This window comes from Chiloscyllium plagiosum, unplaced genomic scaffold (assembly GCF_037043375.1).
Source record: "Chiloscyllium plagiosum isolate Xiang-an unplaced genomic scaffold, Cpla_swu_hap1 HiC_scaffold_32, whole genome shotgun sequence".
In the NCBI taxonomy this organism is placed as follows: domain Eukaryota; kingdom Metazoa; phylum Chordata; class Chondrichthyes; order Orectolobiformes; family Hemiscylliidae; genus Chiloscyllium; species Chiloscyllium plagiosum.
In genome coordinates this window covers 23,675,596-23,690,206 of record NW_028270170.1, presented here as the reverse complement: position 1 = coordinate 23,690,206, position 14,611 = coordinate 23,675,596, and the positions used below count along the sequence as shown (strand labels likewise).

General features: G+C 45.2%; 1 protein-coding gene across 1 annotated transcript in view; it reads left to right on the top strand.

Annotated features, from left to right (window-relative positions):
* Positions 1-14,611, top strand: part of LOC122539925 (beta-1,4 N-acetylgalactosaminyltransferase 2-like) — an 88,478-nt gene that overhangs the window by 55,285 nt on the left and 18,582 nt on the right. The window contains exons 4-5 of the mRNA XM_087977602.1: positions 14,267-14,373; positions 14,465-14,502. Coding sequence (XP_087833728.1) covers positions 14,267-14,373; positions 14,465-14,502 — 145 coding nt within the window. The remainder of the gene's footprint in view (positions 1-14,266; positions 14,374-14,464; positions 14,503-14,611) is intronic.

Sequence of the window (14,611 nt, the reverse complement as noted above, 5' to 3'; positions counted from 1 at the left end):
CAGAGATGTAGTGCTTAGGCTATATAAGGCTCTGGTCAGATCACATTTGGAATATTGAGAGTAGTTTTGGCCTCATATCCAAAAATGAATGTGTTGGCATTGGGGGAGCGGGCGGGGGAAGGTGGTTCAGAGGAGATGCATTACAATGATGATAGGCTTGTCATAATGAAGAATGTTTGAGGATTCTGAGTCTGTACTCGATGGGGTTTAGAAGGATGAAGGGAACCTGATTGAAACTTACAGAATACTGAGAGGCCTGGATAGCGTGGATATGGAGAAGAGATTTTCATGGTAGGACAGTACATAATTCATGGAAGTTTACATCACATATAGGTTGGGTGGTTAAGAAAGTGTTTATCACACTTGTCTTCATTGCTCAGTTCTTTGGCTGTAGGAATTGAGTCATTGTGTTGAGGTTGTATAGAACGTGGTTGAGTCCTCTTCTGGAATACTCTGTCTAGTTCTGGTCGACCTGTTATAGGAAGGACATTACTAAGCTGGAGAGATTTACCAGGATATTGCCAGGAATGGAGGGTTTGAGATATGAGGTGAGGCTGAATAGGCTGGGACTTTTTTTTACACAGGAGCACAGCAAGTTAAGGGGTGACCTTATGGAAGTTTATACAATCATCAGGGATATAGATAAAGTGAATGGCAAGGTGAGGGAGTTCAAGACTAGATGGCATATTTTCCCTGAGGTCATGGATTTCAAAACTACATGGCACATTTTTAAGCCTTGAGGAGAACAATTTACAGAAGACATGAGGGGCAACTTGTTTGCACCAAGAGTGGTTTGTATGTGGGATGAACTGCTGGAGGAAGTGCTGGATGTGGGTACAGTTACAACATTTAAAAGACATTTAGATAAGTACATGAATAAGAAATGTTTGGAGGGATGTGGGCCATGCACAAGTAGGTGGGACAAGTTTAGTTTAGGAAAATGGTCGGTGGACTTGTTGGACCGAAGGGTCTGTTTCTGTGCTGTATGACTATAACTTTATGACAGATGAGGAAACAATGGCACAGAATGAAGGGACAACCCTTTAAAACTAAGATGAGGGGGAATTTCTTTAGCCAGAGGGTAGTGAATCTGTGGAACTCATTGCTACAGAGGGCTGTGGAGACCAAGTCATTCAGTATAGAGATAGATAGGTTCTTCGTTGGCAAAAGGATTATGGCTTACAGTGGGAAAACAGAAGAATAGGGTTCAGAAACATATCAGCCATGATCAAATGGCAGATAAGGTTCGATGGGCCGAATCGCCTAATTCTGTTTCTCTAACTTATGATCTTATATTTCTTACAGACTGGGATTCTTTTCTCAGAGCATCCAATATATCAAAAACTGGGGAGAAACTAGAGAGACAGCAAAATAAAGCAGCACCATCTCCAGAAGTCTCCAAAAAATTCACCTTGCCACCTGTCGAAACCCAATCAAATTGATTCTTCTTTGATTAACCAATCCAACAAGATGCCACCTTGAGCAGTGCAACAGCTCACTGCTGATATGTCTATAGTGTCCTTTGGTCAGTAAATAAATCACATTATCCTTCCAGGCCAGTTTTTAACAGGAAACAACTGTCTTCATTCTCTTGTTTTTTCGAAAGACCAAGCTGTTGTTCAAAAGTACAAGTTTAATTCTTAACTTCAACTCACAGTTCCAAACTAAAAAGTAAGAAAAATAAATCCGAAATAGTGATAGTCTCGACAGTGCTTTAGTAAAGGTACATTGACAGCCTCTCGAGCATATATTCAGTGACTGATCACCAAAGTAAACAAGTTGCAAAAATAAAAATTATGGTCCACCAAACTGGTTTCACTCTGGGATGTGGCTTATCCAGTATTATGATCATTAGTGATCATAACATGAAGTTCAGTCGATTCCTCAACATCATAGAATCATGCAGCACAGAAGAAATCTTTTGGCTAATTGATCTGGACTACCAAATTAAACTAAATTTATGCTGTTCTCAGTTTCTGGCACTTAGCCATCTTGAATGTTATGATACTTCAAATGCTTAACCAAGTAATCTTTCACAATTGTAAGGCTAACTACCTCTACTACCCTCCGAGACAGTTCATTCTAGACCCCATTACTCTCTGGGTAAAATAATTTATCCTCAACCCCCTGACTTTCACTTTGTGTGCCTCATATTATTGACCTTTCAAAAAAAAAGGAGGAAGGCTGCTTTCTATCCTCTCTATCCATTTCCCTACATAATCTTAAACATTTTTATCAGGCCCCTCCTCAACCTTCTCTGCTCCAAAGAAAACAAGTTTATTCAGCTCATTTCATAGCTAGAATGCCCCATACCCGGCAAAATCGGATGAATCTGCTTTGCATCACCTCCTGTTCATCACATCCTTCCTGTCATATGGTGACCAGAACTGCATGTGACTTAACTGAAATTCTGTACAGATCTAACATAACCTCCCTACTCTTATAATCCTTGCCATGAACAGGCAATTGTCTCACATGCCTTCTTAACTAAATTATTGAGCTATCCTGCTGCCTTCAGGGCTTTGTGGTCAAGTAACCCAAGATCACTCTGTTCCTCTAAGATTCCTAGCGTCGTATTGGTCGTTGAGTACTCCCTTGTCTTGTTACTTCTTCAAACGTGTATCATCTCATACATATCAGGGATAAACTTCAAGGATAAACCTCCCTCCCCTTCCTGGACCACTCCATCACTGTCTCTGGTGACTGACTAATCACAGACATATACTACAAGCCCACCGACTCCCACAGCTACCTACACTACACCTCCTCCTACCCTACCTCCTGTAAAACGCCATCCCTTATTCTCAATTCCTCCGCATCCGCTGCATTTGTTCCCAAGCTGACCAATTCCACCTCAGAAAATCCCAGATGGCCTCCTTTTTCCACAATCGCAACTTGCCTTCCCACGTGGTTGACGATGCTCTCCAGCGTATCTCCTCCACTTCACTCACCGCCGCCCTTGAACCCCACTCTTCCCAATGCAACAAGGACAGAACCGCACTGGTCCTCACCTTCCATCCCACCAATCTCCGCATACAACGCATCATCCTCCGCCACTTCTCCCACCTCCAAACGGACCCCACCACCAAAGATATATTTCCCTGCCCACCCCTATCAGCGTTCCAAAAAGACCATTCCTTCGGCGACTCCCTCATCAGGTCCACACCCTCCCATCAGCCCACAACCCACTCCTGGCACCTTTCCCTGCCACGCGGGAAGTACAAAACCTGTGCCCACACCACTCCCCTCAACTCCGTCCAAGGCCCCAAGGGATGCTTCCACATTCATCAGAAATTCACCCATTCCTCTACCAATGTCATCTACTGGTGGTGAGGGAGCGGCGGTGAAGGAGACCCAGGACCTCCATGTCCTCGGCAGAGTGGGAAGGGGAGTTGAAATGTTGGGCCACGGGGCGGCGTGGTTGATTGGTGCGGGTGTCCCGGAGATGTTCCCTAAAGTGCTCTGCTAGGAGGTGCCCAGTCTCCCCAATGTAGAGGAGACCACATCGGGAGCAACGGATACAATAAATGATGTTAGTGGATGTGCAAGTAAAAGTTTGATGTATGTGGAAGGCTCCTTTAGGGCCTTGGATAGAGGTGAGGGAGGAGGTGTGGGCGCAGGTTTTACAGTTCCTGCGGTGGCAGGGGAAAGTGCCAGGATGGGAGGGTGGGTTGTAGGGTGGCGTGGACCTGACCAGGTAGTCATGGAGGGAACGGTCTTTGCGGAAGGCGGAAAGGGGTGGGGAGGGAAATATATTCCTGGTGGTGGGGTCTGTTTGGAAGTGGCGGAAATGTCAGCGGATGATTTGGTTTATGCGAAGGTTGGTAGGGTGGAAGGTGAGCACCAGGGGCGTTCTATCCTTGTTACGGTTGGAGGGGTGGGGTCTGAGGGCGGAGGTGTGGGATGTGGACGAGATGCATTGGAGGGCATCTTTAACCACGTGGGAAGGGAAATCGTGGTCTCTAAAGATGGAGGCCATCTGGTGTGTTCTGTGGTGGAACTGGTCCTTCTGAGAGCAGATACAGCGGAGGCGGAGGAATTGGGAAAACGGGATGGTATTTTTGCAGGAGGTAAGGTGGGAAGAGGTGTAATCCAGGTAGCTGGGAGTCAGTGGGTTTGTAAAAAATGTCAGTGTCAAGTCGGTCGTCATTAATGGAGATGGAGAGGTCCAGGAAGGGGAGGGAGGTGTCAGAGATGGTCCAGGTAAATTTAAGGTCAGGGTGGAATGTGTTGGTGAAGTTGATGAATTGCTCAACCTCCTCACGGGAGCACGAGGTGGCGCCAATGCAGTCATCAATGTAGCGGAGAAAGAGGTGGGGAGTGGTGCCGGTGTAATTATGGAAGATCAACTGCTCTATGTAGCCAACAAAGAGACAGGCATAGCTGAAGCCCACACGTGTGCCCATGGCTACCCCTTTGGTCTGGAGGAAGTGGGAGGATTCAAAGGAGAAATTGTTAAGGGTGAGGACCAGTTCGGCCAAACGAATGAGAGTGTCGGTGGAAGGGTACTGTTGGGGACTTCTGGAGAGGAAAAAATGGAGGGCTTGGAGGCCCTGGTCATGGCGGATGGAGGTGTACAGGGATTGGATATCCATGGTGAAGATGAGGCGTTGGGGGCCGGGGAAACGGAAGTCTTGGAGGAGGTGGAGGGCGTGGGTGGTGTCTCGAACGTATGTGGGAAGTTCCTGGACTAGGGGGGATAGGACAGTGTCGAGGTAGGTAGAGATGTGTTCAGTGGGGCAGGAGCATGCTGAGACAATAGGTCGACCAGGGTGGTCAGGCTTGTGGATCTTGGGAAGGAGGTAGAACCAGGCAGTGCGGGGTTCCCGGACTATGAGGTTGGAAGCTGTGGGTGGGAGATCTCCTGAGGTGATGAGGTTCTGTATGGTCTGGGAGGTGATGGTTTGGTGATGGGGGGTGGGGTCATGGTCGAGGGGGCAGTAGGAAGAGGTATCATCGAGTTGGCGTTTGGCTTCAGCGGTGTAGAGGTCAGTGCGCCAGACTACCACTGCGCCCCCTTTATCCGCTGGCTTGATGGTAAGGTTGGGATTGGAGCAGAGGGATTGGAGGGCTGCACTTTGTGAGGGTGAGAGGTTGGAGTGGGGAAGGGGGGTAGACAGGTTGAGGCGGTTAATGTCCCGGCGGCAGTTGGAAATGAAGAGGTCGAGGGCAGGTAATAGGCCAGCGCGGGGTGTCCAGGTGGATGCAGTGTGTTGGAGGTGGGCAAAGGGGTCCTGGGAAGGTGGGCGGGAATCCTGATTATGAACGTAAGCTCGGAGGCGGAGGCAACGGAAGAATTGTTCGACGTCACGGCGTGTATTAAATTCATTGATGCGTGGATGGAGGGGGATGAAGGTGAGTCCTTTGCTGAGGACTGATCATTCGTCCTCAGTGAGGGGGAGGTCTGGGGGGATGGTGAAAACTCGGCAGGGCTGGGAGCTGGGATCTAGTGTGGATGTAGAGCTGGGAGTGGGGGCAGAACCTGTAACTGGAGTGGGTGTGATGGTGGGGGGAATGGGGGTGGAGTCATGAGCAGGGATAGTGTTCCCCTCGGGGTTCTTTGGGGTGGGGATAGTGACAGTGGGGTCTGTGGGGGGCATGTCAGCAGAATGCAGGTGAGTGGCGCTGGTGGGGGCGGAAGTGGTGGTGACCACGGTAGTAGGGGTGACGGAAGTCACTGAGCATGTGGCATCAGCGATGATGTGAAGGGCGGAAGTGATGTCACGTGTGATGCAGGAGGAATTGTGAGGGGTGGAAGTGGTTGCGGGAGTGGCCATGATGGGGGCGGAAGTGACATCATCAATCAGCGTGGGGGTGGCAGCTGCATCAGCCGAATGGCTAATGGCATCTGAGTAAATTCCGAGGCCAGGGGAATCTTCTGGAATGTTTGAGGAGCGCTGGTTATGGAGGTGGGTAGATAAAAGTTTGTTGTACTTACAGTTTTTGATGTTTGAGATGGAGTTGAAATACTGTTTGTTGAGAGTATGAATTCTCCTGAGGATGTAGTACAGAGTGGGTCCCCAGAGCATCAATGTGGACTTAAACAGTTTCCTCATTTCCCCTTCCCCCACCTCACCCTAGTTCCAAACCTCCAGCTCAGCACTGTCCCCATGACTTGTCCGGACTTGTCCTACTTGCCTATCTCCTTTTCCACCTATCCACTCCACCCTCTCCTCCCTGACCTATCACCTTTATCCCCTCCCCCACTCACCCATTATACTCTATGCTACTTTCTCCCCACCCCCACCCTCCTCTAGCTTATCTCTCCACGCTTCAGGCTCACTGTCTTTATTCCTAATGAAGGGCTTTTGCATGAAATGTCGATTTCGAAGCTCCTTGGATGCTGCCTGAACTGCTGTGCTCTTCCAGCACCACTAATCCAGAATCCAGTGGTTCAAGAAGCCAACTCACCACCACCTCCTCCAGGGCAGTTCAGATGAGCAATAAATGCTGACCCCTAACAGTAACAACCATATCACATGAACCAGTAAAATGGTACACAACTGGCTCTTTGTATTAATGTGTCTTGTATTTTTCCTTCCTCTTCCCAAACCATGTTCCTTCATGCCAAGGAACTCTATATATGAGGAATGATGGACTGGGAACTGCACTGTCTTTCTGCTGGTGGACACTGTGTAGTAGTGCCTCATCCTACATAGTTGGTAGCTGAGAGCATAAAGAAGCTGTAGTCACCGTCATTTATCATGCCCTTGCCTGATAGTTTCCTGGCATCTGATCACAGGTTAAGGAACATCAGCTCCAGCCAAGGCCAGCACCAAATGTGTCGTGAGCGGAATGAGGTCAGCCAGATGGACCTCATTGAATATGAAGTCCCTGATTGGGGCCATTAAACTGGTCCAAACAGGAAGCATTTGTTGGATAGTCAGAGTCTTCTGCCCAGGTTGGAAATGTCTAATATCAAAAAGATTGAAGGTGAAAAGGGAAAACTTTAAAAAGAGATGTGTTCGGTTTTAATGCAGAGGGTGGTAGGTACCTGGACCGCGCTGCCGGGGGGGGGGGGCAGCAAAATCAGACACCATAGCGACGTTTAGGGGGTATTTAGATAGACAGATAAGCAGATGGGAATAGAGGGATATGGACCATGTGTAGGCAGATGGGATTAGTTTAAAATGGCATCATAGTCAGCACAGACATGTGAGCCAAAGGGTGTTGTGTTGTCCTGTATTCCATGTTCTATGTTAAACATTAAGTAAATTCGTAATCAGGATGAAAATTCACCCAATATTAGGATTGAAGGCTTTAAACAGTTGAAGGTTGGGAGTGAAAAGTAAAGGATGGCAAGGACTGGCCAAGTATAGAGTGTATATGAATAGGAAGGGTTTGGAGTGATAAGGGCCAGGTGCTGGCATTGGGTTGGAATATCTGGTCAGTATGGAAGGGTTGGACCATAGGGTCTGTTTCCATGCTGTACATCTCTATGACTCTATGACTCTCTCTAAGGAGCTGCTAGCCAGGAGCAATCTGAACCAAAGTTTATTTTGCAAGGGATCAATATGAAAATAAAGCATGTATACATATGAGTAGATGGATTAGGGGCAGGAGGGAACTACTCAGACCTTTCGGGCTGCTATATCATTCAATAAAATCACAGCTGATTTGAGTACTCCATTTTCCCACACATTCCAGTTAACCATTCATTACTTGCTAAGCAAGAATCTACCTATCTCTGCCTTATAAATATGAAAGGACTCTGCTTTGAATGCCAAAGTCTCGTGAATTTTGTGAGAACAATTCTACCCTTAACTTTATCTTAAATGGGTGGCTCCTTAGTTTGAAACAGTGACCCCCCTGATTTCTCGATTCTAATTTCAAATTGTAGATTCAAATCATCCTGAGAAACAGGGCTAGATTTGAATGTGAGTACAAAAGTCAAGAAAGTATACTGGAAAACATTTTTGCAGCTTGGATAATGTTTTGTAACAACATTTGAAACTTAATCCAATTTTAGACGGAGATTCCGATTAATCAGCAGAAATTTGATTCAGGTTTGTTGCAGATTAAATGAAGCAGAGTATACTTGCGAAATAGTATATAAGGGGCCCTCTTGTGGTGTATTGGTAGTGTCCCTATGCGCGGGCCAAGAGAGGATAGAAAGCTTTATTTCCACTTCCGACTCCATTTTGATTTAGTCCCTTCCATCTATCCCTGACCCTCCTCACCTTTTGAGGATGGCATTGCCCTGCACAGGATTTGCTTGTTAATGTTCAGTTGGCCTCATGGGTGGTCTCCTGCTGGTGGAAAATAGAGAAAAAAATTCTTGCATAATGGTGTCTTTTCAAATAAAAACATAATGAAGTAGATACTGTATTACTATACATTAAAATATGCAGACTCAGTTCTATCTCATTACATATATAAAGATGGATAGAGTAGGTTGGGAAATGGATGCTGCAGATTCCAGGGCTTAGATCTTTCATTAAGAACAGACAAGGCGGTAAAAGAGGGAAAGGTGTGGCCTTGTTAGTCAAGGATAGTATAACGGTGGCTGAAAGAACTTTTGATGAGGACTCGTCTACTGAGGTAGTGTGGGCTGAGGTTAGAAACAGGAGAGGAGAGGTCACACTGCTTGGAGTTTTTTATAGGCCTCCGCAGAGTTCCAGGGAGGTGGAAGAGAGGATTGGCAATATTATTCTGGGTAGAAGTGAAAGGAACAGGGTGGTCATTATGGGGGAGTTTAACTTCCCCAACATTGACTGAAAATGCTATAACTCTAGTACGTTGGATGGATCAGTTTTTGTCCAATGTGTGCAGGAGGGTTTCCTGACACAGTATGTCGAAGAGGAGAAAGTGAGGTCTGCAGATGCTGGAGATCAGAGATGGAAATGTGTTGCTGGAAAAGCGCAGCAGGTCAGGCAGCATCTAGGGAACAGGAGAATCGACGTTTCGGGCATTAGCCTGAAGAAGGGCTAATGCCCGAAACGTCGATTCTCCTGTTCCCTAGATGCTGCCTGACCTGCTGCGCTTTTCCAGCAACACATTTCCATCACAGTATGTCGAAGGGCCAACAAGAGGGGAGACCACACTGGATCTGGTGCTTGGTAATGAACCAGGCCAGTCATTTGATTTAGTTGTAGGTGAGCACTTTGGAGGGAGTGACCATAATTCAGTTATGTTTAGTTTAGCGATGGAAAGGGATAGGTACATGCCACAGGTCAAGAGTTATTGAAGGTGCAAGGGCAATTATAATGCAATTAGGCAAGAATTAGGATGCATAGAATGGGGTAGCAAAATGCAGGGGATGCAGACAATGGAAATGTGGAGCTGGTTTAAGGAACAGATATTGCATGTCCTTGATAGGTATGTCCCTGTCAGGCAGGGAGGAAGTGATAAGGTATGGGAACTGTGGTTTATGACAGAAATTACATCTCTTGTAAAGCAGAAGGAAGCTTGTGTTGATGAGGCAAGATGGTTCAGATGAGGCGATGGAGAGTTACAAGTAAGCTAGGAAGGATTTAAAGAGACAGTTAAGAAGAGCAAAGAGAGGACAAAAGCAGCCTTTAGCAAATAGAATAAAGGAGAACGCTAGAGCTTTCTGTAGGTTTTTGCAAAGTTTGTGAAGGTTTGTAGCTCAGGTTGAGGTTTAGGTGTAGGTTTGCTCGCTGAGCTGTAGGTTTGATATCCAGACATTTCATTACCTGGCTAGGTAACATCATCAGTGGCGACCTCCAAATGAAGCGAAGCTGTTGTCTCCTGCTTTCTATTTTTATCTTTCTCCTGGATGGGGTTCCTGGGATTTGTGGTGATGTCATTTACTGGTCGTTTTCTGAGGGGTTGATAGATGGCATCTAGATCTATGTGTTTGTTTATGGCGTTGTGGTTAGAGTACCAGGCCTCTAGGAATTCTCTGGCATGTCTTAGCTTAGCCTGTCCCAGGATAGACGTGTTGTTCCAGTCGAAATGGTTTTTTTCATCCGTCGGTAGGGCTACGAGGAAGAGAGGGGCGTGTCTTTTTGTGGCTAGCTGGTGTTCATGTATCCTGGTGGCTAACTTTCTTCCTGTTTGTCCTATGTAGTGTTTGTGGCAGTCCTTGCATGGAATTTTGTAGATCACGTTGGTTTTGTCCATGGGTTGTACTGGGTCTTTTAAGTTTGTTAGTTTTTGTTTGAGAGTGTTGGTGGGTTTGTGTGCTACTTGGATTCCAAGGGGTCTCAGTAGTCTGGCTGTCATTTCCGAAACTTCTTTGATGTATGGTAAGGTGGTTAGGATTTCTGGCTTGTTTTGTCTGCTTGTCGTGGTTTGTTCTTGAGGAATCTGCGCACTGTTTTTTGAGTATCTGTTCTTCTTGAATATGTCGTATAGGTGGTTCTCCTCTGTTTTTCGAAGTTCATCTGCGCTGCAGTGTGTGGTGGCTCGTTGGAATAGTGTTCTGATACAGCTTTGTTTGTGTGTGTTGGGATGGTTGCTGGTGTAGTGAAGTATTTGGTCAGTGTTTGTCGGTTTTCTGTATACGCAGGTTTGTAATTCTCCGTTGTCCATTCTTTCTACTGTGACGTCCAGAAATGCGAGTTTGTTGTCGGTTTCTTCCTCCTTGGGGAATTTTATGCCTGTGAGGGTGTTGTTGATGATGTTAAATGTCTCTTCTATCTTGTTTCGTTTTGTGATGACAAAGGTGTCATCTACGTAGCGAACCCAGATTTTTGGTTTGATGATTGGTAGGGCTGTTTGTTCTAGCCTTTGCATTACCGCTTCTGCTATGAATCCTGATAGCGGAGACCATTCCCACCATTTCGACTGGGACAACACCATCTATCCTGGGACAGGCTAAGCAAAGACATGCCAGAGAATTCCTAGAGGCCTGGTACTCTAACCACAATGCCATAAACAAACACATAGATCTAGATGCCATCTATCAACCCCTCAGAAAATGAACAGTAAATGACATCACTACAAATCCCAGGAACCCCATCCAGGAGAAAGTTTTAAATAGAAAACAGGAGACAACAGCTTCGCTTCACTTGGAGGTCGCCACTGATGATGTTACCTAGCCAGGTAATGAAATGTCTGGATATCAAACCTACAGCTCAGCGAGCAAATCTACACCCTAAGCTTTCTATAGGTATATGAGGAATAAAAGGATGACTAGGATAGGAATAGGGCCACTCAAAGACAGAAGTGGGAAGTTGAATGTGGACCCTGTGGACATCAGAGAGGTGCTAAACGAACATTTCTCATTGGTTTTCACTCAGAAAAAGGAGAATATTGTTGAGGAGAAGAATGAGGTATGAGATATTAGACTAGAAAGGATCAATGTTAGTTACGAACAGGTGTTACCAATTCTAGAAGGAGTGAAATTAGACAAGTCCCCTGGGCCAGATGGGATTCATCCGAGGATTCTCTGAGAAGCTAGGGAGGAGACAGCATTGCCTTTGGCTTTGATATTTGAGTCATCATTGTCTACAGGTTTAGTACCAGAGGAATGGTGAATTGCAAATGCTGTGCCCTTGTTCAATAAGGGCAGTAGAGATGACCCAGGTAATTATAGACCAGTGAGCCTTACTTCTGTTTTAGGAGAGGTTATGGAAAGGACAATAAGAGATAAGCTTTATGATCATCTAGCAAGCAACAATTTGATTTCAGATAGTCAACATGGTTTCGTCAAGGGCAGGTTATGTCTCACAAACCTCATTGAGTTTTTTTGAGAAGGTAACCAAGCATGTAGATGAGGGTAGGGCAGTTGACGTGGCATACATGGACTACAGTAAAGCCTTTGATAAGGTTCCACGTGGTAGGCTGTTGGAGAAAATGCCGAGGCATGGGACTGAGGGAGATTTAGCAGTTTGGATTAGAAACTGGCTTTCTGAAATAAGGCAGCGAGTGGTGGTTGTTGGAAAATGTTCAGCCTGGAGTCCAGTTACTAGTGGTGTGTCACAAGGATCTTTTTTGGGACTACTGCTGTTTGTCATTTTTATAAATGCCTTAGACACAGGCATAGATGGATGGATTAGTAAATTTGCAGATGACACTAAAGTCAGTGCAGTAGTGGACATTTTGGAAGAATGTTACAGGTTACAGGAAAACTTGGATAAACTACAGAATTGGGCTGAGAGGTGGCAAATGGAGTTCAATGTGAGGTGATGCTCATTGGGAAGAATAACAGGAAGGCAAAGTACTGGGTCAATTGAAAGATTCTTGGTAGTGTGGATGTGCAGAGGGATCTTGGAGTCCATGTACATAGATCCCTGAAAGTTGCCGCCCAGGTTGATAGTGCTGTTAAGAAGGCAAACAGTGTGTTAGGTTTCATTGGTAGAGGGATTGAGTTCCGGAGCCGCAATATCATGCTGCAACTATACAAAACGCTAGTGCGGCCACACTTGGAATATTGTGTACAGTTCTGGTCACCATATTTCGGGAAGGATGTGGAAGCATTGGAAAAGGTGCAGAAGAGAGTTACCAAGATGTTGCCTGCTCTGGAGGGAAGGTCTTATGAGGAAAGACTAAGAGACTTGGGTCTGTTCTCATTGGAAAGAAGAAGTCTAAGAGGGGATTTGATAGAGACATACAAGATGATCAGAGGACTAGAGAGGGTAGACAGTGAAAGTCTTTTCCCAGGATGATGATGTCAGCTTGTATGAGGGGACAGATCTACAAATTGAGGTGTTACAGATTTAAGACAGATGTCAGAGGCAGGAATGCCCTGTCTGCCAATGTAGTTAACTCAGGCACATTAGGGAGATTTAAACAATCCTTGGATAAGCACATGGATGATGGGAGGGGATAATGTAGGGTGGGGGGGGTCGGCGAGCTGAGAATGGTTCACAGGTTGGCGCAACATCGAGGGCTGAAGGGCCTGTTTTGCACTGTATTGTTCTATGTTCTATATATAATACATACATTAGCAATTTTTGAGAAGATTTGTAGCTCAGGTTGATGATAAATATGTAAGTTAGCTCACAAAAGAGGAGAAGAATGACAACAGGCTCCCATTCCTAGACGTGACAGTTGAACATACAGCTAACGGAGAGCTTCAAACCAGCGTCTACAGAAAAACAACACACACAAACCAAATACTTAACTTCAGAAGCAATCATCCCAACATCCACAAACAGAGCTGCATCAAGGCATTATTTCAATGAACTACATCACACTCCGGCACCCAAGAACTACAAAAGCAGAAGAAAAATCTCTCTGCAATGTTTTCAAGAAAAACAGGTGCCCAGTAAACAGAATTCACCGATTCCTCAGAAACAAACCTGAACAAGCAGATACACACAACCAAAAACCATAGCCACATTACCTTACATCAAAGGCATATGATAAATGACTTCCAGACTAATCAGACCCCTTGGCATCATGGTAGCCCACAAACCTGCCGACACACTTATACAGCAACTAATGAACCTAAAGGATCCATTCGCTGATACCAGCAACATTTGCGTTATTAACAAAATACTATGCAAGAACTATTAAAAAACGCTACATTGGACAAACAAGCAGGAACTTGCCATCAGGATACATAAACACCAATTGGCCACCAAAACACATGACCCAAAATTACTAGTTTCCATACGTACAGACAAAGAAGGACACCTCTTTGACTGGGACAACACACACATCCTAGGACAGGCCAAACAAAGACACCATGAGAATTCTTAGAGGCATGGCATTCTAACCAGAATTCCATCAATAAACACATCAACCAGCCCTTGAAAAAAAGAACTGGAAATGACAGCACCCACCTTAAGAAACCAAAACCTAGACATAAAGAGGCGGGACATACCACCAGCACTTCACCAGAGACTCTCACTGATGATGTTGCCTAGTATGGTGACAAAACGTCTGAAAACAAACTTTCAGTTCAGCCAGCTAACTTACATGCTTATAATATATATGTATATACATTAGCACAGGTGATTGGGAAAAATATATAACAAAGGGCATTTTTCAGCACTACAAAAGATGAAAAATATACATGATACCGGTGATTTGAGAAAAAAATGGACCCAGGAGTCTTCTAATGGTGAGTGGTAGTGTTCCTACCCGTGGACTGAGAGTCTCAGGAAAAAGTGGTACATAAGGGGCTCCTTGTGGCACAGTGGTGGTCTCCCTACCCCTGTACCAGGCAACGTAGGTCCAAGTCCCACCTTCTCCAGAGATGGTAATAAAACCTCTGAACAGACCCTGATTAGGAAAAATAGGTTAAATTAAATCAGTGGTATACATGGTGATTCAGAGGTATGTTCATTATCAATCTGAACAGGTTGATTACAAATATCTACGTGGTATATAATTAGCTATTTTTACACAGGATCGATTCACCTTTGAAGAAGGTAATCATAGCTCAACCCAATTCCCCACTAAGCTATCCTATCCATGGAGTTGAAATAATGCCACTGCAGTCCATTGTCATTCCAGGTGAGAATATCACCTTAAGTTTCATGAAAGCATTGAATGTTATTCTTTTTTTACTTTCCCATTTTGTATAAAATACAATCTCTTCTTTTAGGTTTGGGTGTGTTTACATTTGGTAGACAGAACTATACGGTAGGTACATCTCTTGTTTCTTTCAAGTTTTTTTTGATATGAAACTATGCCTGGCAATAATTCCATTGGTACTGATAGGCTTCCTGCACCATGTTCAAACTGCTCGTCT